The sequence below is a fragment of the Emys orbicularis genome, chromosome 11, assembly GCF_028017835.1.
Source record: "Emys orbicularis isolate rEmyOrb1 chromosome 11, rEmyOrb1.hap1, whole genome shotgun sequence".
Taxonomy (NCBI): Eukaryota; Metazoa; Chordata; order Testudines; family Emydidae; genus Emys; species Emys orbicularis.
The window spans coordinates 15,504,194-15,527,305 of NC_088693.1; the positions used below are offsets into that span (position 1 = coordinate 15,504,194).

Consider the following 23,112-nt stretch of genomic DNA (forward strand, 5'->3'; position numbering starts at 1 on the left):
TTTAGAAACAAATCACAAAGAGCCAAATTCGGCTCTCATAAATACTGAGCAGCTCCACTGAAGTTAATGAATTTACACTGAGTGATATACTGAGCCCCTGGATCACTTTTAGGGTTTCTGAAGTATAGAGTTTGACAACTACAATAAACAGTAATATTGAAAATATGAAGGAGAAAGGGCAGTTGTCAGCTTTTCCTTAACTAAGTGGATTAGTATAGCTATCAACATGCTGTAACTCTATTATGTATTTGAAAGGTCTGACCAGTATGACATTTTGAAGATGTAGGGCCAGATCCTCTGCTGTGGCTGAGCTGTGCTTGGCCCAGACTAGAGGAGGGTGGACAAAGATGGCTTCATGCCACCTTTGTAGCCCTGGGATCTGGGAAATAACGTGCAGCGGCCTGGACCTCCAGCACAAGTTTAGAACATCTTGAGGCTGGTTTAATTAGTGCCAGGTGCCTGTGCTGTAGATTGCCAGGGTGGAGGAATGCAGGGTGGGACTGGAGGGGCTGGCAATAATTGCTGCTATGATGGTGCTACACTACCTGATGTTTGTGGCTGGTTTGCATTGTCAGAGCAGCAAAGCAGCCAGGGAGCAGCAAAGGTCCACAGCAGACAGCATAATTAGCAAAATCTGAAATGTAGAGGTAATGGACCTGATCTCACAAAACTCAATTCTTGGAATTCCTATTTAAAATATCAGTGAAGGCACTTTGGATTTGCAGTATACTAAGAGCAGTACTTGGTTCATTGTATGTAAGTTAAATTTGATGATCAGCCCTTGGAGGTCTGTACTTTAATCCAGAATAATTGGATTATAACTTTAAAAAACATTTTTAAGACTACAGAAGACATGCCATAATAGAAACATAATTTACATAGTGAGTGAAAGGGATGAAGAACGTCCTGCCACCTAATTAACTCAAGTGTAAATAGTAGATGAAAGATATGCATCTAGCCTAACATGTATCTGAGAAATCCTGGGAATGTTCTAGTCACTTGATTAATTTTTTTTTCTTATCACTTCCAGACATGTTTATTGCTAGAATGTAATTAAGACAGGTTTATGGAAATGAATTGCATACTTTTTTTTCTTTTACTTATGTTAAAACAAAGATTACAATAAGGAATTCCTGTGGAATGGTGCTTACTTACTTCCAGGGTTACTTGTAGTGTGCACGCTAACAACTGGAACGCCTGGTCCTAATTTTGTAGAGGGAGAAAAGTACAAAACATAATTAAAGTAGAAACTGTTTATGAGCTGCTCTGAACTTCAACAAATAGCAAAGATTGCAGTATTTGAAGGAAGATGAACACAGAGATGACAATAATCACTTTCTGATGCAAATCTACAAAAGTGCAATAAAAATATCATATAATTCCAAATAGTCCCATAATCAAGAAACTCTTTTGGTATCCACTTTCTAGGTATCACAGTTAGATATAGGTTTAACATATTAAAATATTATTTACTATATTGCAGTAGTGCCCAATGTCAGAAAGCACCAGGACGAGTACCCCATTTTAGTAGATGCTGTATAAACACGCAGGAAGACATGGGACCAAATTCTGCTGTCCATTAGCCTGGTGTGGAACTCAAGCAGCTTCACTGACTTAAATTACTCATGATTTTGGTGGTGTAATTGACAGCAGAATCTGATCTGCAATCCCTTCTCTGAAGAGTTTACAGTTTAAAAAGACAAAGAGATAAAAAGGGTGAAAAGGGGGCAATGGTTTTAACCACTGCACATGGCATATTTGTCTAAAAAATACATTCTGAAATAGGAAAGAGACAAAAAAGAAGGTAAGAAGGTCTTGTGTTAAGGAGTGGAACTCAGGAGATCTAGGTTCTCTTTTTGTATTTGCTAATAACTTCCTGCGGGACTTTGGGCAATTTACTAAAAAAGCGCAACCAACCAAAAATTCAGGAAAGAATCTAAATGTTTAGTACTGATGTTTTTAAAATAAAGCATTTCGATTTTTTCATTTGAAATGACTTTCAGTTTCAAAATTTATTTCCATTTTATTTAAAAATTAAAAAACCTTTTAAAGAGCTCAAAAAATCAAAACGTTTTGTTTGACCTGAAATTATTAATTATTATTATTATTTTACTTTTCAGATTTCCAAAAAATAGAAATAATTTCACTTTGGATTGACCTAAATGATTATTTCCCCCTGTTTTTCTGGTACTGCAAGTGAACAAAAAATCAGTTTTTTTCCCATCACTCATCAAGGAGCACCACAGGAAAGTTTTTAAACAAATAAACACAAGGAAAGTCTGACAGGATACCAGTTCAACACTAGTTCTAGCAAACTGGGAATTAATTCTTCACTCAAGTCTCTCGAGGTGCTCGGGAGATGAAAAGGGATGGGATAATGAGACAGTGCTACTGACTGAGGGCAAACAGGACGTAGAAGTTAGACTATAAAAAGTGCTCATAGGCGAACAGAAGGTGAAAGAACTGAAGCTTGTAAGGATCAAATTAACCCAGCAGCCTCCAAAAAGTTTAGCAGAGATGTGTTTTTGTTGCAGTTTTAGCAGGGCCTTTTGTTTGTTTTAAAATGTGTGTATGTGTTGGTTTACCTCAAACTCTTGTAAGTAAACAAGAGAAAAGCTTCTGTTGCTGGACTGTGCTGCTGACTCTGACATCTTAGAAATGTTGTGCCCCCTTTATAGTCATTTTTGCATTACTCTAGTGGTCCCATGGGGCCATACTGCTGCCATAACTAGGCTGCTGGAGATTCCCAGGTGGAGTAGAAAAGACTGTACTCCATCTTCACATAGGGATTATGCTGGGGATATACCTAGAGAAGAGGCATGTGTGATCCCAAGCTGGCAGCTCTAATTTATATTGGGGATAGGGAAAAATAAAGATGGTGTGCAGCATCTCTACACCCCCATAGCCGCCTTGGGGCTTGCACCAAGTGCAGGATCATGCTCAAGGTTTGAGCTCATAGGGGCTGATATTCAGACATGCTAAGCATCCACAGATCCCATCAACTTCCAGTAGAGATATGGGATCTCTCTATCTCTAAAAGTCAGACCCCTAATGACCAGTCCTATTGCTAGTATAGTGAATGTCAAAGCTGGGAGAAGGATTAAGGTCATTCTCATTTCAAATGTACAAATAAATAATTCCACATTAAATACATTTTACTAAAACATAATAAGAACAAAAGCTACAGAGCCCAGCACCTCCTTGCACCTTGCAGTGGTTCAGTACTGACTCAGAAGTAAGAAACCCCTTGCTGACTTGCCCGTACCACTTCCTGCAGCACCCAGGAATTGCCTAGGCCGTCTCCCAATCAAGAACTAATCAGGGAGAACCCTGCTTAAACCATGTTTTCTCTGTAATGCTTTTATCTTAAGAATACGATAGGCCTTCACAAAAAGAACTGGGTGGTAACTTCTAACTGTTGACAATTACTCTAGTATCGGTTTCTGAGGAGAAAGCAAACAAGTGTGCTTGGGCATCCTGTCTCTGTTGAGAATAACACAGTGAAGACAGGGAACTCTGCATCCTGGAAATACCCTGGCCAGCGGGAGTAAGACATGGGTCTCCACCCAAGAAAGGCAATGGGTGGGGAGCTGGAAACCTGAGAGTGAATGCCCTTGCTAGACCACTGAGGGGAAACACAAGTGCAGTTGCCGTAAACGATGACTATGTGTGTTTATTTATTTACAGGTGTCTTTATGAAAATATCCCTTATTTTAGTCACCATACATTTTTTCCTATTTTTATTAAAATTGTCTATTTTCAAACTTAATGGATTTTTGTGTGTGTGTGAAACAGAAATACACAGTTGCAGAGAGAAGTAGATGTACATGCAAAGAAGTGGACTGTTCAAATGTGTTGTTAGATGGCTATATTCCATCATTTTCTACCTGCTGCTAGATGGGCAGCAAAACAGATGCTCATAAAAATGTAGGCCCCAACTAGGGTGGCCAGCTGTCTAATCACACAAACCCAAACACCCCTTGCCCCACCCCTACCCGAGGCCCCGCTCGCTCACTCCATCCCCCCTCCCTCCGTCGCTCGCACTCCCCCACCCTCACTCACTTTCACTGGGCTGCGGCAGGGGGTTGCAGTGTGGGAGGGGGTGCAGGCCCTGGGCTGGGGCTGAGGGGTTTGGAATGTGAGACGGGGCTCCAGGCTGAGCCTGGGGCAGGGGGTTGAGGTTCAGGAGGGGGCACGGGGTGTGGTTTCTGGGAGGGAGTTTGGGCTGGGGTAGAGGTGCAGGAGGGGGTGTGGGCTCTAGGAGGGAGTTTGTGTGCAGGATGGGGATCCGGGCTGGGGCAGGGAGTTGGGGTGCAGGAGGGGGTGAGGGGTGCAGGCTCCGGCCAGGCGGTGCTTACCTCGGTCAGCGGCACAGCAGGGCTAAGGCAAGCTCCCTACCTGCCCTGGTCCTGCATCGCTCCCGGAAGTGGCTGCCACATCCCTGCGGTCTGTGGGGGAAGCCAGAGGGCTCCGTGCCCTGCCTCCGCAGCTCCCATTGGCTGCAGGCAGGGGCAGCGTGCAGAGCCCCTTGCCTCCCCCAAAGGTCAGAGGAACATGCTGGCTGCTTCTGGGAGCAGTGCGGAGCCAGGGAAGGTAGGGAACCTGCCTTAGCCCTGCTGCGCCGCCAGACTTTTTGTGGCCTAAAATGTCCTGGTTTGGCTTCAGTAGCCTCTGGGAGATAGAGCCCGATTCTGGGAGACTCCCAGAGAAACCAGGAGGGTTGGCAACCATAGCCCCAACCTGCTATTAATTACAGGATTGGGGGCCTACCAGTCCCTGTCACTAGCTTATAATAATACATGTTCTGTTTGTCTCATCTCCTTTCCATCACCCTTGCCTACTGCTTCTTTACATCTATTGCAGAGTCTTGTCTGGCTCTAGATTGTAAAACTCTCAGGGCAGCGGTTGTCTCTTACTCTGTGTTTGTATATTGCCGAATACAATGGGGCCTGAATACAAGTTGGAGCCATTTGCTCTACTGGAATACAGCTAATGATAAATACACAAGTGCAGGTCTTTGACATTCCGTTGATAAAAAGAGCTGTTTACGTGGACTGAACAAGACCATACTTTTGGTAAATACATTAATGTCTAAACACACCTGCATATTAATAAATTAATATTTATATAAAGCAAGTCTTTAGTTATGATCTGGAATTAATTGCATAGGATCAATCCAAACACCTATATATACTGCAAAGACTAGTTTATTTGTCAAATAACTATTGTTAGGAATTACAATAGTGTCACTTTAAAATTTCACATTTCCAGCACAGTCCCTGCCCTGTAGTGTGAATTTTAATGACTGCAAAATAAAATTAATAACAACAACAATAATAATAATAATAATAAACAATCTATTCCTTCCTAAAAGGATACAAGGAGTTTTAAAAGGCCAGGAGCGCAGGAGCTACTAATTATACATTTTTACAAAAATGATCTTAGGCTCCATAACTCCAATGAGCTCTGCACAGGGGAAGCCTGTGCCTGCATGGACCTAGCAATTGAGCGTGTTGCTAGATTAGGGTCTAAATCACCCCAACCAGAAGATGATGTTAATATATGATATGCACAAATAAAGCACTATAAATAATTTTTATTGTGAACAATATATTTGACTTACCTTTACAATGTAGTAAAAAATGCTTGTTCATAGGACTAAACTTCGCACTGAAGTATGTGCACTGATCTTTCATGAAGTTGCATGAAAGACACTGGCGGTTCAGTAATCCAACAGTTGATACACTGAGAACAAAATTAGTTATAAACATCAGAAAAGTTTTATTTGATAATATAACAAACTCATTAAGTGATGCCAAAGGACCACCAGACAATAGTTTTTATTCTGATCTCCACTCTTCCCTTGCTAATTTTTTTTGCTTGTTTTGTACCAAATATGACATGCTGTTGGTTGCTCCATTAAGCTACAACCCTGCAAGCTGTTCTGTGAGGGAGGTCTTCTAAACCTGCATGAAACAGCTTACAGGACAGAGACCTTAATTATTAAAGGTATCCTTGAGTGAGAATAAAAGTAAAAAAATAATGAGAATTAGGGAACTGTAGCTTTTAGAAATGTGGTTTCTGCATGGGTGAGGGAGTCTGCCCACAAATTTTAGACTGAAGGGTTGGAGCCTTTGTAAATATAATTTTAGCCACATTGAGAAAGCTTTCTATACAGTATACCAGTCTGAAGAATACATGTGTATTACACCATTGCATTTAGAGTTTACCTAATTTTTAATTTTATATTATAGTCACATAAATATGATTGGCAATTTTTGAGCATAAAGTAAATTCTCTTTAGTAATGAGCAGGCTGATTCCGCACTCCTTGCACTTTCTGCAGTCATTTATCTCTGTGCCAAAGTGAGTGTGAAACCGTATCACTCAGATTTGGTAGTAAAGATCATCAAAAAGAACGGGCAATACTGTTGGGGATATTTTTCCCCTCAAATCCCATCCTTCTCGGTTTTTCCTCAAAACCTGAAATCTTGACATTTCATTGCATTTTTCAAATGGCAAAAATTTCAACCAGCTCTCTGGTTATTTTGAAAATAAAGGTTAAATATTTTAAAATATTATTAGATTTTTTTCAAAATACAATGTTTTTGTGAAATTTGAAATATAAATATACAGGAAAAATATTAACAAAAATTTAAGTTTGCTTGGCAGCATTTTACACCTACATTGAACTCATTTTGCTCAGGTGCAGATAACTAAACATGCTGCGAGACAGCAGGAGGTCAGGCACACAGAATCTCTTTCTAGTTTATAGTACTTGTGTTAGGGCTATTGTAAATTTCCCTCTGAGTATTACTTACCTATGTAGCTGTCTTCCTCTTGGGGAATCTTCAGTGCTTAAAAAATAACTGCCCAAGAAAAACAAATAAAATTAAACTCACTTCTGAAAACTCTCTGATCCATATAATGTTAGGAAGAACTTTCAACATGAAACCCAAATCCATGCAAAGCCCATTATGGGTGAAATTTTTTGCACTTTTTGTGTGTGAAATGTTTCGCAAACTCATGTTGGTTCTGCTGAATTGTTTCAGTTAAAAAAAATTTTTTTGAAAAAGTCAAAACATTTCCATTTTTCAGTTCAAAATGACTTTTTGTTTCAAATTTTCCTTTAATATTATTTGAAAAAATAATTTAAAAGGTTTAAAAAATGCTGGAACTCAAAACTGACTCATTTCAATTCAGATCAAACAAAATGTTTCTCCCTGATCTTTTCGCATCACTGAACATTTCAAAAAATGTTTTCAGTTTGAACCAAAGTATTTTTTGGTTTTCTAAATTTCCAATGAGCCCCAAAACATCCATTATTCACCCAGCTCAAATTACAGATGTGCAGACAGCTTTACATACCTGGGCTGATGTATGTTTTCATATCAAAACAATACTGAACTCTCAGGGGCACATTATGGCTGCCTCTGTGTGGTATCTAAAGAGAGCTTTTCTTTTCAAAAGCCATAGCTGGATCTGTCCATAACTGCATCCCCCAGTAACCCTGGAGGCAAGGGTACTGATTCTAATCTCACACAGGCTCCACCACTGCTGCTGAAACTCTTTTGACTTCAGTGGAGATCAGAGTCAAGCACATTATATTTATTTCTGCCTTATACAGATATAAATAAGGCCTGTTCCAAAGCCCATAGTAGTCAGCTAGACTCATTCCATTGACTTCAATGTGTTTTGTATCAGGCCCATACTGTCTCCAGGCACTGCCATTCAGTCAGTGCACTTCCTTCCTTATGTAGGAACCTTAATATATAGTCCCTGGTTTGGTTTTGATCAGGTTTTATTAATAAATTGGTTGAAACTCAATGATTTTGGCTGAGTTCCCCTGTATTTTCTGATTTCAGTTTTTGTATCTGTTTGAACAAAGAACATCAAAGTGAAAGTTGGAAGGTTGGAATGCCCGCACATTGAAACCAAAGAAAAGGTATAAAACCCCTGTGAACTCAAACCTCTGAGTTTTATCAGGTCTAATAATATTGCCAGGTTTTTTTAACTTGGATTCCGGAGGGCAGGGCAGGAGGGTTGGAAAGGTTATTTTCTCCATGCTGTAGTTTAATTCCTTTTATTGAATCAACAGAGTGAGTCAGTAGATGGCATAGCATATCTCCATTAGTTATTCGAAAAAGATACTTGCATTACCTTGGCAGATCAAATGTATGAAACTGCTCTTTGTACTATGATTATAATTTATGGCAGTGCTTTGCAAATGAAAAAAAATATTGTTACTTAATTGTATATACACTATTTCCAGTTAAATGGAGTCTATCTCAATAATTCACAGATATTTTGCCTTTGCAGACAAAGAACACTAATACTCACATCTTTTGAGTATTTTCATCATATGCCAGGATTTTGATAACTTCCCAGTTTCCTGATGTCAGGTGTCTCACACTGATTTGTTCAGTTTTAGCCTGCAGAGAAATGGTAAGTATTGACTTTCATCTTACTACTTATGTTTTTCTTTACTTAACATGATTGTCAGCGCACATCTTTACTGATTTACAGCTTTTTAATCTTTTAATGTACAACATAACTCACTTAAATCACAAAACCCACATGCACTGAAAGGCATTGACAGTAAGGATCCTTTCTCCCTCAATAGATTAACTTTTCCCAAGGTAGTAAAATCATGTCAGTTTCTATTGCAATATTTTTTCAATTACCCATACACAATATCGACGATAGAGGTTCTATATTTTATCTAGGTTGGCATATCTTTAATTTTGGTGCAAGTTTGATTTCAGCTAGAGGCTATCACAATACATGCTGAAATTTTCATTATATTAAAAAAAAACCCTTTAAACTAACAAATAAGTGTTTTTCTTCCAGAAACGAGAATAAAGGTGCAAAAGGTCAAAGCCAGATCCTTAGTACAGCAATTCACAGCAGCTGAGGATCTGACCCCAAAGCTGCAAGGAGCTAAACATAAATAAATATCACCTGTGTTTCTTCAAGATTTGCTTGTCCTTTACTTGCTGGAGTGGCACAAAGAGGCTTAGCCTGACCCTATGCATTCAAAGTGCTGTACAAACATTAGCCAGTTACTGCTGAAAATTTACTGTATGTTTGTACAGAGCAGAGCACAATGGGACCCTGACCTGGTCTAGGCCTCTAGGCATTAACACAATACAAATAAACAATACCAACACTACCACCATCCTGTGAGGTAGGCAGATACACGTTTTCATCCCCTTTGTTGCTAACCTAGTAGGAGTCAAGGCAGAGCTGAATGTGGTCCCTAGTATCCACCTGTGTTATTTGCCATTTAAACTATCAGACCCTAAACTTCCAGCCATTAGAATTACAGTGTCTTGACCACTGAGAAAATAAAAAAAAACTGCTTGGGAAAGAATTGTACGGAGAGTGTAAGGTATTACAGTAATTCCCAGAGGACTCATCTGAGGTCAGGGCCATATAGTGCTAGGTGCTGTACGTATCTATATTAAGAAATATTCCATTAAAATGGGGTACTGATATTAGTTGGGGCATCTAGAACTATTGAAATGAATGAGTGAGTGTTTCCTGTCTGCTTAGATGGTAGAGGCTAGAGGACTTTTCATTTATAACAAAGTTCCATTCATGGCAGCACTGAAGGGAATTTTAAAGTTCTGAAATCACAGATTCCAAAAGAAGCTATGGTTTATATTGCTGATAAGTATTAAACAATATGGCTGTTTTTCAAGGTTACAGCTGTAATACATAATTTATCATGCTTGCAGGCAATTTTTGCCCCAAACCATTTAAATTACTTTTAAATTCTCATACTATGGTAGAAAATACGAACCACTGTATATTTGTATATTTTGGGGGGGGGGGGGAAACTAACTAAGAATTTCCAATAGATATATCACTGGTTCAGTCCAATTTTTTAATTAATTTCTTTTCAATATGATATAAATTACTAAAGGTATTTGGGAACATAACACAGATTGAGCACTTTACATTCAACAAGTAAATAAATTGACAGGCTTTAACACTTTTTAAAACAGTGCCCCAGAGAGATTAAATTAGATGCTTTTGATAACCTGATTTGGTTATGTAATTCACATTTTGTGTAACATCTTTTCTAAAATTTAGCATTAATAAGGTTGATTTAAGATGTTCTAAGCAAAACCATCATATCTCACTAACTGTGCTTCATTTGGATAATCAAACCCCAATGATTAACTGAAACAGAAGTGCATTGATCATTAAAGTTTAATTCTGTGTTATTAGACTTTTATGCTGGGGGCAATAAAACTGCTTAACTTCTCCTGTGTCTACAATGCTTACTTCTGCTTAACATTACCAATGAAAGATCTTAAGTGGGCAATTACACATAACATTCCATTGTTTACTGCAAGTGTTCATGGTGGATTTTGGTTTTCACAATGCTAAGTACCAACCACCTATTTAAAATTCTGCTGAGGCAACTGTTATGCTTCTGTGGCTCTCGCAAAGTGTGACAAATATTTGATATGACAAAAGCCTTTATGTGAAATGGTTAATATAATTTTTATGTCTCCATGTTTGCTTTAGAAATGGACAATCAGATTAATACAGTGTGCAAAGCACAGCATATAAACACATTTCCTATCCTTTATTGCCCCATATCAGCCCCATTACCATACAGAGTGTTGCTTACTGATGAATAATGGTCAGTAGATGGAATGTCTGGTTTCCTCGTATATATGTAGATATATATGTAGATAAAAACTAACTCCAGGGAGCAGCTATACACTAAAAAAACAAATTCATCACTAATGTAAGGTAGTACAATTCCACTGAAGTCAGAGTTAGACCTATTCATACTTGTGGTGAATTTGGCCCAAACAATCAGAGGTCTTTGCCACTTTGCAGTTGTATATTCCCCTATCTCCTTATTCTGCTGAATAGGGATGGACTGCTAAGCATTTAATCACATGCTTACGTTTAAGGATATGTGTAAGTCCCATTGAAGTCAGTCCTTAAAGTTAAGCATGTGCTTAAGTTCTTTGACGAACAGGAATGGATTTAAACATGTGCTTATATGCTTTATTGAATTGGGGCCTGAGTTTCCCCAAAACTTTGGTCAGGTCTAATGAAACAGCCTACAAGTTCACTCCAAACTTTTTATCGGCACTAACATTTAGTGTGACATTACAAGACATTTTTCCTCCATTTTTTTATTATTTCAAATATTTTTGAATGCTACACAGCACCATATAATGGGAAAGATGTCTAAATAGGATTTCCTTGCTTGTTATATTAGTGTAATATTCTCTGATTTTCATGCACATCACTGGTTTATTGAAAGATGGAAGTTTGACACATACACTTATGTTTCCCATTCTAAAATCTTAGGCCACGTCTTCACTGGCAAAGTTAAAGCGCTGCCATGGCAGCGCTTTAACGTGGCTTGTGTAGTCACAGCACAGCCACCTCCACCAGGGAAAATAAACCACCTCCACAAGGGGAATAGCTATCAGCGCTTCCCAGCGCTGGTGCACTGTCTACACTGGCACTTTACAGCGCTGAAACTTGCAGCGCTCAGGGGGGTGTTTTTTCACACCCCTGAGCAGAAAGTTGCAGCGCTGTAAAGTGCCAGTGTAGACAATTACTGTAGAAAGACAGTGCTCTTTCTTTTTTTCCACACTGCATTGTGAACAACATGCTTTATACTGAGATCAACATGAACATTATCATAAGGGTGTGATGCCAAGGAGCACTGGTATCATGAATGGCTGCTATTTTAATTCCCTAAGGTTCCTTTGAAAATCCCAGCATAAATTGTCCGGGATATGAGCATCTCTCTCCTTGTGTCTTATTGAGATCAGCTGAGCTACCTGAATTAACAGCCCCCTGATTTAAGTGGGAGCTGGAGGAATTCTCAGCTCTAGAACTTAGGTTCAGATTCTCCAAGGGTTTTTGGTGCCTCACTCCTATTGATTTCAACTGAAATTAGGGGCCAAAATCCATTAGAGGATCTGGGCCTTACTTTCTATTTTAGTTCACCACAGTCCAAATCCACTGGAACTTCTGGTCACACTGCAAAGCTCATCCTTTGTCCCAGGCTCTTCCCTGGCAGGAGGGATAACCCAAAGAAGTCAAAGTCATTGGAAAATGTAGCACTTGGAAGTGGCAGAATTCTAGTTTGGTTGAATTTTGGAGGGTTTCAGATTTGGACATTGGTTTCTGTGTATGTTTTATCAATTAAATTTTGTGTGTGCACCCAGAGTTCTGGACTGACATTTAAAAAAAATAAAATAAATATATAAAGTAAAATAGGCATTTCTGAAATTTCCTTGATTTCCATATTCATATGGAACTTATTGCATTAATACAGAGCATTATCTTGCTATAGAGGATATAGAAAGCAAACAATGTCTCTGACTAGTTCTGGAGACAGGAAGAGAGAATGACTACTGGTGCTGTGTGAGTGCCTGCTGTTGACAGGTCTATTGAGCATCTTTGGCACCAGCCTACTATGGAGAGAGAGTTCATCCACCTTCCTGACTACATGGTGCTACAAATGTGTCTTGCAGAAGAGCTGTGGTCATGATAGAGAAAAGGCCATCCCCATTATACATATGTGGAGGCTCTCAAGTGTCTACTTAGGGCAGTCTTTTGTTTGTGTAAGACATCACCAGGCACACCCCTTACCAATATGCCTGGGGGATTATACAACCACTCCCCAAAAATATGAACTGAAACACAAACTTACCTGAACAATAAGCATGGCTATGTGGTGGAATTCACCCCGGCCACCTTGTTTCACTGGGACTATCATAAAGAACTTACTTCCATCTTTGGAGAAAACTGGCTCCTCATTCTATAAATATAAAATTGTTTCAGTTGTCTCAAACTGTGTATTAAACTCTCCATCAAATAATCAGCGTGGATGTCTAAATCTGTGGATTGTCATTGCTTACACGAAGATTAAAGAGGTGTCCTTCGACTTTCAGCATAATCGGGTCTATATACTGTGGTAAAAATAGTGGAACTAGAATGGCTAAACCTCAAAGGGTTCTGAGATATGGTTCAATTCAGCAGCTATAAATTCTGATGCTTTTTCAAAACTCTTTTGCCTGAATATTTGGGCTGAAAATCTCACAAAGCTGACTCTCTCTCATGTGATTTTTGGTATTGTCCTCTTTCGTTAGTGTTGGAAATACTAGAGAGTTTCCTTTACGGCGTATGTATAATGAAAGCAACACGTTTTATTGATAATGGTGACAAATGTTGTCTACTGCGTCAATTCAGCAAAGCAAACTTGGCTTTAACAGGACTTAAGCCACTGATTCTGAATTTGGATGGACATAAGCACATGTAAGTGCTTTGATGAATCAGTGCCCTACCATTGACTGTTGAAGTGTGTAAGTAACTTTGCTTGTTATGCATCTCCTAATCCAACATCATATAGAAATGTTAAAGGGACACCGCCTACCATAAAATCATAATTTGTATTGACTTTTTCTTACATACACCTTACAAGATGGAACCTGAAATGCGTTTTAAATAAGTATGTTTCATCCATTTTTGCAATCTGTTGGATTTTTTATTTGAATCTGTGAAAGTGGAACCATTTGATGACATTTTGGTTCTATATACAATTCATGTGCGTGAACTTTGTTATATTATTTTCAAGCATTCCTCTGGAGCCCTATACAACCTCTTTCCCTTCTACTCTTTTGCATCAGTTTTGAACAGGAGGAAAAAAGGAGTAAAAACATTTTTCTCTGAAAAGACAGCAGATCAATGCACACAGAAGTCAGATCTGCTGTGCAAGAATACATATGCTATGTTGAATTTTTACAGTCATTTTTCTGATGATCATATGTTATATTAATGTGGGGGTCCTGAAAAGTGAATATTTTATTTTAACAAAAATGTCATTTTACATTTCATTAAAGGAAATAAAATAATGAGATAAAAGTAACAATAGAAGCAGCTATGCATTACACATTTCAGACATCATTCATACAATACCTGTTTAGAAAGCCACACTTCTGATGTAATCTCATATTTCTAAAAGAGAAGAATTATCTTTATGAAATATATACAGACCAAAAAAATCCTTACATTAATCAAAATGACTCTTTATATTTAATGTTTGTGTCCTGTGTTACGGAGCTGTAGCCCAGCGGTTCTCAAACTTCATTACACCACGACCCCCTTTTGACAAAAAAAATTACTACACTACCCCAGGAGGGGGAACTGAAGCCTGAGCCCACCCGAGCCCAGCTGCCTCAGGCATGGGGGCCAAAGCCAAAATCCAAGGGCTTCAGTCCCGAGTGGCGGGCCTGCAACCTGAGCCCCGCTGCCCAGGGCTGAAGCCGAAGCTGAGCCTACCACCCAGGGTGAAGCCCTCGGGCTTCGGCTTCAGCCCCAGGCCCCAGCAAGTCTAACATCAGTCCTGGCAACCCCATTAAAATGGTCTTGTGACCCACTTTGGGGTCCCAACCCACAGTTTGAGAATCTCTGTTCTAGTCTTTCCATTGATATTATCCCAAAAATGTATAAATACTTAAAAGGTTAACAGATGATAATTTAATTATAAATACAGCTGTCTTTCTAAATTTCCAGGATAACTAGGGACATAAGATCTTTTAAAATCCCTTTTTATTAGCAATCAAAAAGCTTTGAACAGACAGTAATATTTGGTTTTTAACGCTAGGCATCATCTGACAACTGGAAATTTGTAGGATCTTCAGCAACATTGGCTAAACAGCCAGCACAAGATTTCTATCATTTGTTTTCATCTGAACATGCTTTTCATGGGTCATAGTTTAGTTTAGTTTAGTTTCATGGGTAATAGTTTAATGAATACATCAAAATCTTAGTATCTACAATATCATGCTTCATATAGGGCCATTGCCTTTACACCATACCATACAACCAGGTACTTCATATATCTACCAGTAAAATAATATGGGACAGATTTGCAGCTGGTATGAATTGTCTTAGCTGCACTGAAGTTATGACAATTGACAACAGCTGAGGATCTACCCCCTAAAAGTGTGGTCCAATCAACTGAAATTCCAATGGCTATAATAATTTGATCATTTGTTTTGATATAAATCTTTTTGGAATTGCAAATGAATACTGATAAACTCTTGAGATATTTATAGAAGTTGCATATGCATTAGCACTGAAATGGTAATATATGCTGTAAAACATTCTTGCACTGAGGATTTTTCAGTTCACTTAGAAAGCCAGGATCTTGTCCCACTGTCACTTAAGTCAATGGCTAAACTTTCCCTCAGTCTAATGGGAGCTGTGACAAAGTGGAAATATCTGTGTTATTTTTTATGAGTATTGTGCATACCTCTGTGTTTGTTTATGTGGGTTACTTGATATGGAGGTAGATCAAAATGAGTTTGTAAGAAGGAAACCAACAGGAAACAAAACAATGGCAAAGCTAAGGTGTTATCATAGCTATCTAAGCTTTGATAACACCTATCCAGGCTAGACTGCTTTACTCTTCCCAAGGCTAAGCCTAGCATACAAGGGAATCCTAAACCTTAAATATGCTGGCCTCAGGAAGGGGATGGGAGGAAGTTGTCAGCTGCTGCAGGCTGACATAGATTGACTGCGAGTAAATGTCTGCAGCAAGCAGGCTGTAACCTGTTCCCCAAAGAGAACAAGGGGCACAAAGAATAAGACACATCTACACAGGGGCTTGTGGTGAATGCTAAGGGTAAGTAAGACAGTATGTGTATGGGTCTCTTTGTTGTTTTAAATCCACTTCTCTCAATGCTATGAACCTTTTGGCAAATAAATCCTACTTTGTTTGAAGAAGCTGCTTCTATGTCACTGCATTTTATTACTATCCACATGATCCCATCTGGAAACCATTCAGAGTGGTTGGATCCTTGGGTTTCACCCCAGGAAAAGGGGAGAGGTGGGTATTGAAAGGGGTGCACTTGAGGGACTGGACACAGCTACCCAGGGCCATGACAGCAGGATTTATATGTTTGAGATTCCCAGTTATGACAGCAATCAATATGAATGAAATAAATATTTCTGAGAGGTGCTACAGAGCAGTTAGTGTAAAGGTGTTATACAATATTCTTTTCTTTTTCTTGTACACAATCCAATCATACCCTAGCAACAGCCTCCACTCTCCTTTACCTGTCACTTTTTGTGGTCCATATGAAGGTGTACATTCACAAATATTTCTGAAGGCACCCAGACGTATAAAAAAAGTATAAAGAGGGATGGGTGATGGTTGCACGTGTCTTTGGAAATAGAAAGGTATGAACACCCAGTTTCCAGTCCTGTTTTAATAGAACTCAAGGAGATTGTTATCATGGTCTTCAATTCAAGCAGGACCCGCCAGGTGTGAAGACATGTTTGTGTGAGGGGAAAATGAGGAACCATGAGTTGTCCTGACCCTTTGTGAAAAAACTTCTATTTTGAAATGCTGCCACATTCTATCACCACAGAGGCTGCTGTCAGAATCAGCAGCAAAAGCATTAAAATAAACATTCTTTTGATGAGACTGGCCACTTTTTAGAGCTGTGTTATCATGGCTAAATTACAGGATAAAAAGTGAAATATTATTTCAACACTGGGCTCCTGTGGAAACATCACGTCTTAGCAATGGCTTCTTCTACCTGCAGGAAATTTGGAAACAAAAATTATCTTCTCCACTAAATGTTCTGCACTTTAGCTCCCCTTCACACACCCTTATGACCCCATGACAGTCACCATATGTGATTTCCTTTGAAGCCCAAGAAAGCCTCTCCTCGGTCTTCCCAGAAATGTCAATTTCAATAAAAAACATAGTGTTATCTTAACCATAAAATATATTGTTTATGTACGATGAGCCTCCGGAGACTACCCTGCATCTTTCCATAAAATCCATGCAAACCTTTATAGATACTAAGGTCTGGAATGGAACTATGTTGGAAGAAAGAACAGTCACTGGATAGCTGAAAAGACCTGAAGGGATACATCTTGCCTCTGCATTAGCTAGCTGTAAAATGCCTGATTTTCAGAGGTGATGATCAACTGAAGTTAAATAATGAACAAAGCATAGGAACTCTGAAAATTAGGTCTCTTGATTTTACTGATTGCATGAAATCATTTCATCGTAAAATCTAGAATTCTATTATTTCATTTATCTCCATGTTATCTGATTATATTTAGTTAGTAACTACGGCATCAACAGGCATTCTGAAGACTAAACTCCAAACACCTTTTTCTGGTCATAAGGATAAATATCAGGAATAGAATCTGTGAAAGAAAGAAACAAGGAAATCTGACTTACCTTGCTACAAGCCCCAGTCGTGGTCTCACAAACCGTAAGAATGGAAATGTTCTGTGGTCTGTTTAACCATCTCACCACAGTCCTGGTATTGCTTACCCACTTTACCATGGTGATGTAGTATTCTCTGAGGTAAACATAAATTTTAAAATATAGTGGTCATATCATTTATATAAGGTTGTGTAATGTTTTAAATTATAATAGTAAGTAAACCAAATCTGGAAAACAAAGCCTGAAGTGAGTTGCTCCCTGTGAAAACATCAGTATTGAAGGATGGAATTGGATACCAAAATGACAAATATATTGGGTCATGGATGCTACCACTAGGAATAGTGGTTATGGCATGCTGCTTGCCTGGGAAGTTTCTGCTCCTTTAGCAGTTATCTTGCAATCTTTTAAGTAGCTGTGAGCCATATGCACCTTCAACAGCCTTTGTCCCACATGACTATATGCAATAAACTATTCAATGAAGATTTAAAATGTATAAAATACAGATTGTAAATATGTCAAATGACTGCCATATTTAAAATAGTTTTCCAAAAATATATACTGTCCATTTTGATGCTGATCCAGCAAACCACATAAACATGTACTTAACTTTGTGCAAGTGAGTAAGGTCTTTTATGAAACAGAAGAGACTTGTGGTTAGAGCAAAGCACTGAAAGTTAGGTATTGGAAACAAATCAGGACTGTGTCATTGAGTCATGGTCAGAATAAAAGGAGAATCAATTTACCTGCATTCTCATTTGTCTGTTTAGTGTTAGAAGCAAATAAGTAAAAGGAGAATGTACTCAGAAAACAGATCTTGCACCTGAACTTTCCTAGACTAACCACATGTGTTAACGAATGCATTTGTTTTTAAAAATAGTCTGCAAACTGCAGTATTTCTTTGCTATGCCAGATGCTTCTCTCTCCTGGACATATAGCAGACGTCAAACTAAGAGAAACAAACTTTTGCACAAACACTCAATCCCTGCCTCACAAAAAAGCAAACCAAAAAAACCCACCCACCATTGCTTTGCAAGGTTTGTGGGACCATTTTAAAATGCCACTGCCACAAGTACTCCTGTTCTTTTTACTGATACACTGTAAAAGTATTCTATGCAGGGACCGAATGAAGAGAAATCAGACGCTGTATCACTGTTAGTCGACTTTCACTGTAGCAAATAACTTGTAATACCAGACAAACTGTCCATCCCCAGACATGTTTGGCTCAGCAAAGGAGTCCAACACACAGATTTTAATGGCACAGAATATCTACCTACCTCCTACTGAAACCCTGTTATGCTGTCAAACTAAAGATGTTACTAAGAAGGCCTGTTGCAGCTTGTCATCACAAAGAAACTTGGTATGCTTGCTTCAATTCACTGCTTATGACAGCTAGCACCTTCTACAGTCCAGCTGAGAAATGCTCAACATTGGACTTAAACAATGTGTCTAGAAATTCAGTCCCACTTTAAACTGAGGGTGTTAGCTTGCACTTAATTAGTTTTTTAATGTAGTTTTGAGGGAAGCTTCATTACTTGTTAACAGCCAATATTTATTATAGAGTCAAAAGACATCTCACTACATCACGGATGGCCAATTGGTGGCCTGTAGGAAAGTTTTGATGCTGCACACAAAAGATAATGGGCCCAGGAAAGCAATGCAGATGCCCCAGGTCTGAATTTGACTCCATGTTTATGGCATGTGGTAGAATAACTAAATGGGCACACCTTGCCTGGGACTATCCTTCCCTGTTTTTCCACCTGATTCCAGGTGATATGGATGTTCTTCCAGAGTGTGATCTGACATGCTGACTGGAACTAGTGACTAGGGGGTTAGTATTTGTATTTTGAATATTTAATATCAAACCACATCAAACCAGTGGTTTAAACCAAACTATAAGGTAACCTTCCAACAAATATCATGTGAACCTACGATTAATTGTACTTCTAGTTCACTATACGTGAAAAAATTACAGACCATTTAAAATTTTTTTTAATTTTCTTACCTGCTGACAAAAACCAACTACTTTCAAAATTCACTACTCTATGACCTGTTTATAAAGGCTCCCCCCTACATGTGTCTTTCTGGAATTATAAATTGATGGTGCACAATATTTTGACAAGCTCCAAGTAACGTTTACCTGTAGTACATATTCCTGGACTTGGTTAAATCTATGGGTGGGTGGCAGGGATAGCTCAGTGGTTTGCACATTGGCCTGCTAAACCCAGGGTTGTGAGTTCAATCCTTGATGGGGCCACTTAGGGATCTGGGGCAAAAATCAGTACTTGGTCCTGCTAGTGAAGGCAGGGGGCTGGACTCGATGACCTTTCGGGGTCCCTTCCAGTTCTATGAGATAGATATATCTCCATACATTTTATTTTTATTTGTATCTATCTATCACATACACAAAAAGAACATTATTAAAGTTTCAAAGTCAAGCACTCAAAAATGTAAAAAATGCCATAAATAAGGTTGCCTGTGCAACCTTAATTTGGCCTTCTGGGGCTAGATTCACAAGGGGGTACTTAGCAATTGCAATGTCTCACTGTTAGGCATCCTGCTATCTAGTACAGTAACTCCTCACTTAACGTTGTAGTTATGTTCCTGAAAAATGAGACTTTATGCAAAATGATTTTAAGCAAATCCAATTTCCCCCTAAGAATTAATGTAAATAGGGGGGTTAGGTTGCAGGAATTTTTTTTTCGCCAGACAAAATACATTATATACATATACAGTATAAGTTTTAAACAATTATAAACAAACAGTTTAATATTGTACGCAGCAATGAATGATTGTGAAGCTTGGTTGAGGTGGTGGAGTAAGAGGGTGGAATATTTCCCAGGGAATGCCTTTCTGCTAACTGATGAACTAGCACTCGGCTGAGCCCTCAAGGGTTAATACGCCGTTGTTAATGTAGCCTCACACTCTCCAAGGCAGTAGGAGGGAGGAAACACAATAGATGCAGGGCAGTAGCTGCAAACACTTCCCTGCAAAAACTGAACACGATGATGAGCCCACGCTATCCAGCTGGAGCGCACCACTCCCTCCTCCTGACAGCACATGCACGGCTGCACAGGTGTTGACTTTAGGATGACCAGATGTCCCGATTTTATAGGGACAGTCCCGATTTTTGGGTCTTTTTTTTAATATAGGCTCCTATTGCCCCCCACCCCGTGTCCCGATTTTTCACATTTGCTGTCTGGGTACCCTAGTTGACTTTCCAAAGTGCTGGGGGATGCATGCATGAGTGAGAGAGAGAGAGAGAGACGTGCGTTGCCCCTTTAAGTACGCTGACCACACTTCAAGTACATTGCTCTTTTAAGCAGATCAGACAGTTCAGACAGGAAGCAACAGCTTCTTGCAAGCTCCCTCCCCCCCTTCTGTCCCGGATCCCTGTGACTGTCTCCTCCTCCACTTTGTGGAGAGGGGGTACGGAGCTGGGGGGGGGGCAGAAACAGGGGGACATCCTGACATCAGCACCCCTCTCCTCCCTCCCCCAGCAAGCAGGAAGCTCCCAGGAGCAGCGCCAAAGCAGAGGGCAGGTCAGGAGTAGCAAGGTGGCGGGTGGGGGCACCTGAACTGCTGCTGGGCAGCTGCTGAGCCATATACCTTACAGGGAATTTAGGGGAGCTGATGGTGGGGGGGGGGGGGGGCTGCTGGCCGCCCCTGGTTCTAATCCCCACAAGGAGGGGCTGCTCTTCCAGAGAATCCTGCAAACAGTGGACAAAGCAGGCAGCTGCCAAATGACATTATAAGGGAGCATGGCGCAACTTTAAACAAGCATGTTCCCTCATTGATCAGCAACATAACAATGAAACAATGTTAACCGGGACAACGTTAAGTGAGGAGTTACTGTAATGTTAAAAGTGAAGTGCCCAGACTCCCCATTCAGCACATGGGGAGAGTTAGGGATTCACAGAAGCCAACATGCTGAGTAGAAGAGTGGTGCCTAAGCCCCGCCCCTCAAAGGGAACAAGGCACCCAACCCTGAGCCAGAGGGAGGTGCCTCTTTCCACTTGGAATTCACAGCTGTGAACCCACTCCTGGAGTCAGATGCCTAAGTCAGGTCAGTCCCTTCTCAAGGTAAACCAACGAGGGGGAGGTGGTGGTGCCCCTCTTTTACCCAATCACACTATGGTTTGAGTACTCACCCTGGATGCAGGAGACAGATTCAACTCCTCCTTTGCTTGATGTAGAGCAGGGACCTGAACCCAGCTCTCCCACCAGCCAGGAGAGTGCCATACACACGGAGGTATGGGGTATTCAGGAGTGCATCTGTCTCAATAGCTCCTGTTGAAGCTGTTCCACTTGGTATAAATAATAAATATTCATTGGGCAGGAGGGAGGGAGAGCAGGGGACAGAGAGAGAGACTCTATAGCCTGGTGGTTAGGGCACTCACCTGGGAGGGATCAGACCAGGGTTACAGTCTCTGATCCACTGAATAATTATTTATTTATACAAAGTGGCACAGGTTTTCATCCCAGTCTCCTTATCCAACCAGTCCTAATCTCCTTTTATGGCTCCTTGTCCAATCTATCTCTTCTCCCTCCCACCCCACCACACTGGCTACAGTCCTAGTCTTCCTCCTCAAGCTCCATATCCAATCTCAGTATCCCACCCCACACACATCTCCTTCTCTCAGTTTTTTCCTTCCCTGGCTTCTTGTGCCAGTTCATTCCCTGCACTCCAGTTCCTTGTCAAATGAGTCTTCCCTACCACCTACCCCTGACCCCTGCCTCCCTTTATTGCTTACTCATCCCAGTCTCCTTCCCTCCCACAGCTCCTCATCTAATCTTAGTGTTTTCCCTCTGTCAAGGCTGTATCCCCACTTTGAACTTTAGGGTACAAGAGTGGGGGCCTGCATGAGGACTTCTAAGCTTAACTACCAGCTTAGTTCTGGTCCGCTGCCACCATTCCCTACCCTGGGAAGCTTTTAGAAACCTCTCACCAATTCCCTGGTGAATACAGATCCAAACTCCTTGGATCTTAAACAAGGAGAAATTGACCCTTCCCCCCTCCTTCCTTTCACCAACTCCTGGTGAATACAGATCCAACCCCCCTTGGATCTTAAAACAAGGAGAAATAAATCAGGTTCTTAAAAAGAAGGCTTTTAATTAAAGAAAAAGGTAAAAATCATCTCTGTAAAATCAGTATGGAAAATAACTTTACAGGGTAATCAAACTTAAAGAGCTCAGAGGACCCCCCTCTGTCTTAGGTTCAAAGTACAGCAAACAAAGATAAACACTCTAGTAAAAGGTACATTTACAAGTTGAGAAAATAAAGTAAAACTAAGACGCCTTGCCTGGCTTTTTACTTACAAGTTTGAAATAAGAGAGACTTGTTTAGAAAGATGGGGAGAACCTGGATTGATGTCTGGTCCCTCTCAGTCCCAAGAGCGAACAACCCCTTAAAACAAAGAGCACACACAAAAGCCTTTCCCCCCCCCCCCAAGATTTGAAAGTATCTTGTCCCCTTATTGGTCCTTTGGGTCAGGTGTCAGCCAGGTTACCCGAGCTTCTTAACCCTTTACAGGTAAAAGGATTTTGGAGTCTCTGGCCAGGAGGGATTTTAGTACTGTACACAGGAGAGCTGTTACCCTTCCCTTTATAGTTATGACACCCTCCCAGCCAACTAGGTCCCAGTTCCTGTTGCCATTTCCCTCATTGGTTCCCAGTCCCAGCCACGTTATCCCATCAGTTTCAGCCACCACTCTCCTCCAGCTCCCAGTCCCAGCCTCCATATTCTTCCTGGCTCCCAGTCACAGCCTCCCCTCCCCAGTGCCCCTGACTCCCAGTCAAAGCACCCCTCCACTCGAGCTCACAGTCTTCTTGCCCAGCCAGTCCCAGACTCCTTCTCCCAATCTACTGCTTCCC

At 40.3% G+C, this 23,112-nt stretch overlaps 1 protein-coding gene across 1 annotated transcript in view; it reads right to left on the minus strand.

Moving 5' to 3' along the window:
• DPP10 (dipeptidyl peptidase like 10) overlaps window positions 1–23,112 on the minus strand; it is a 440,672-nt gene that overhangs the window by 24,185 nt on the left and 393,375 nt on the right. Inside the window, exons 11-17 of the mRNA XM_065412943.1 lie at window positions 17,254–17,377; window positions 13,968–14,006; window positions 12,703–12,810; window positions 8,340–8,431; window positions 6,821–6,868; window positions 5,624–5,745; window positions 1,156–1,203 (exon numbers count right to left, since the gene is read on the minus strand). Of these exons, the coding sequence (XP_065269015.1) occupies window positions 1,156–1,203; window positions 5,624–5,745; window positions 6,821–6,868; window positions 8,340–8,431; window positions 12,703–12,810; window positions 13,968–14,006; window positions 17,254–17,377 (581 nt within the window). The remainder of the gene's footprint in view (window positions 1–1,155; window positions 1,204–5,623; window positions 5,746–6,820; window positions 6,869–8,339; window positions 8,432–12,702; window positions 12,811–13,967; window positions 14,007–17,253; window positions 17,378–23,112) is intronic.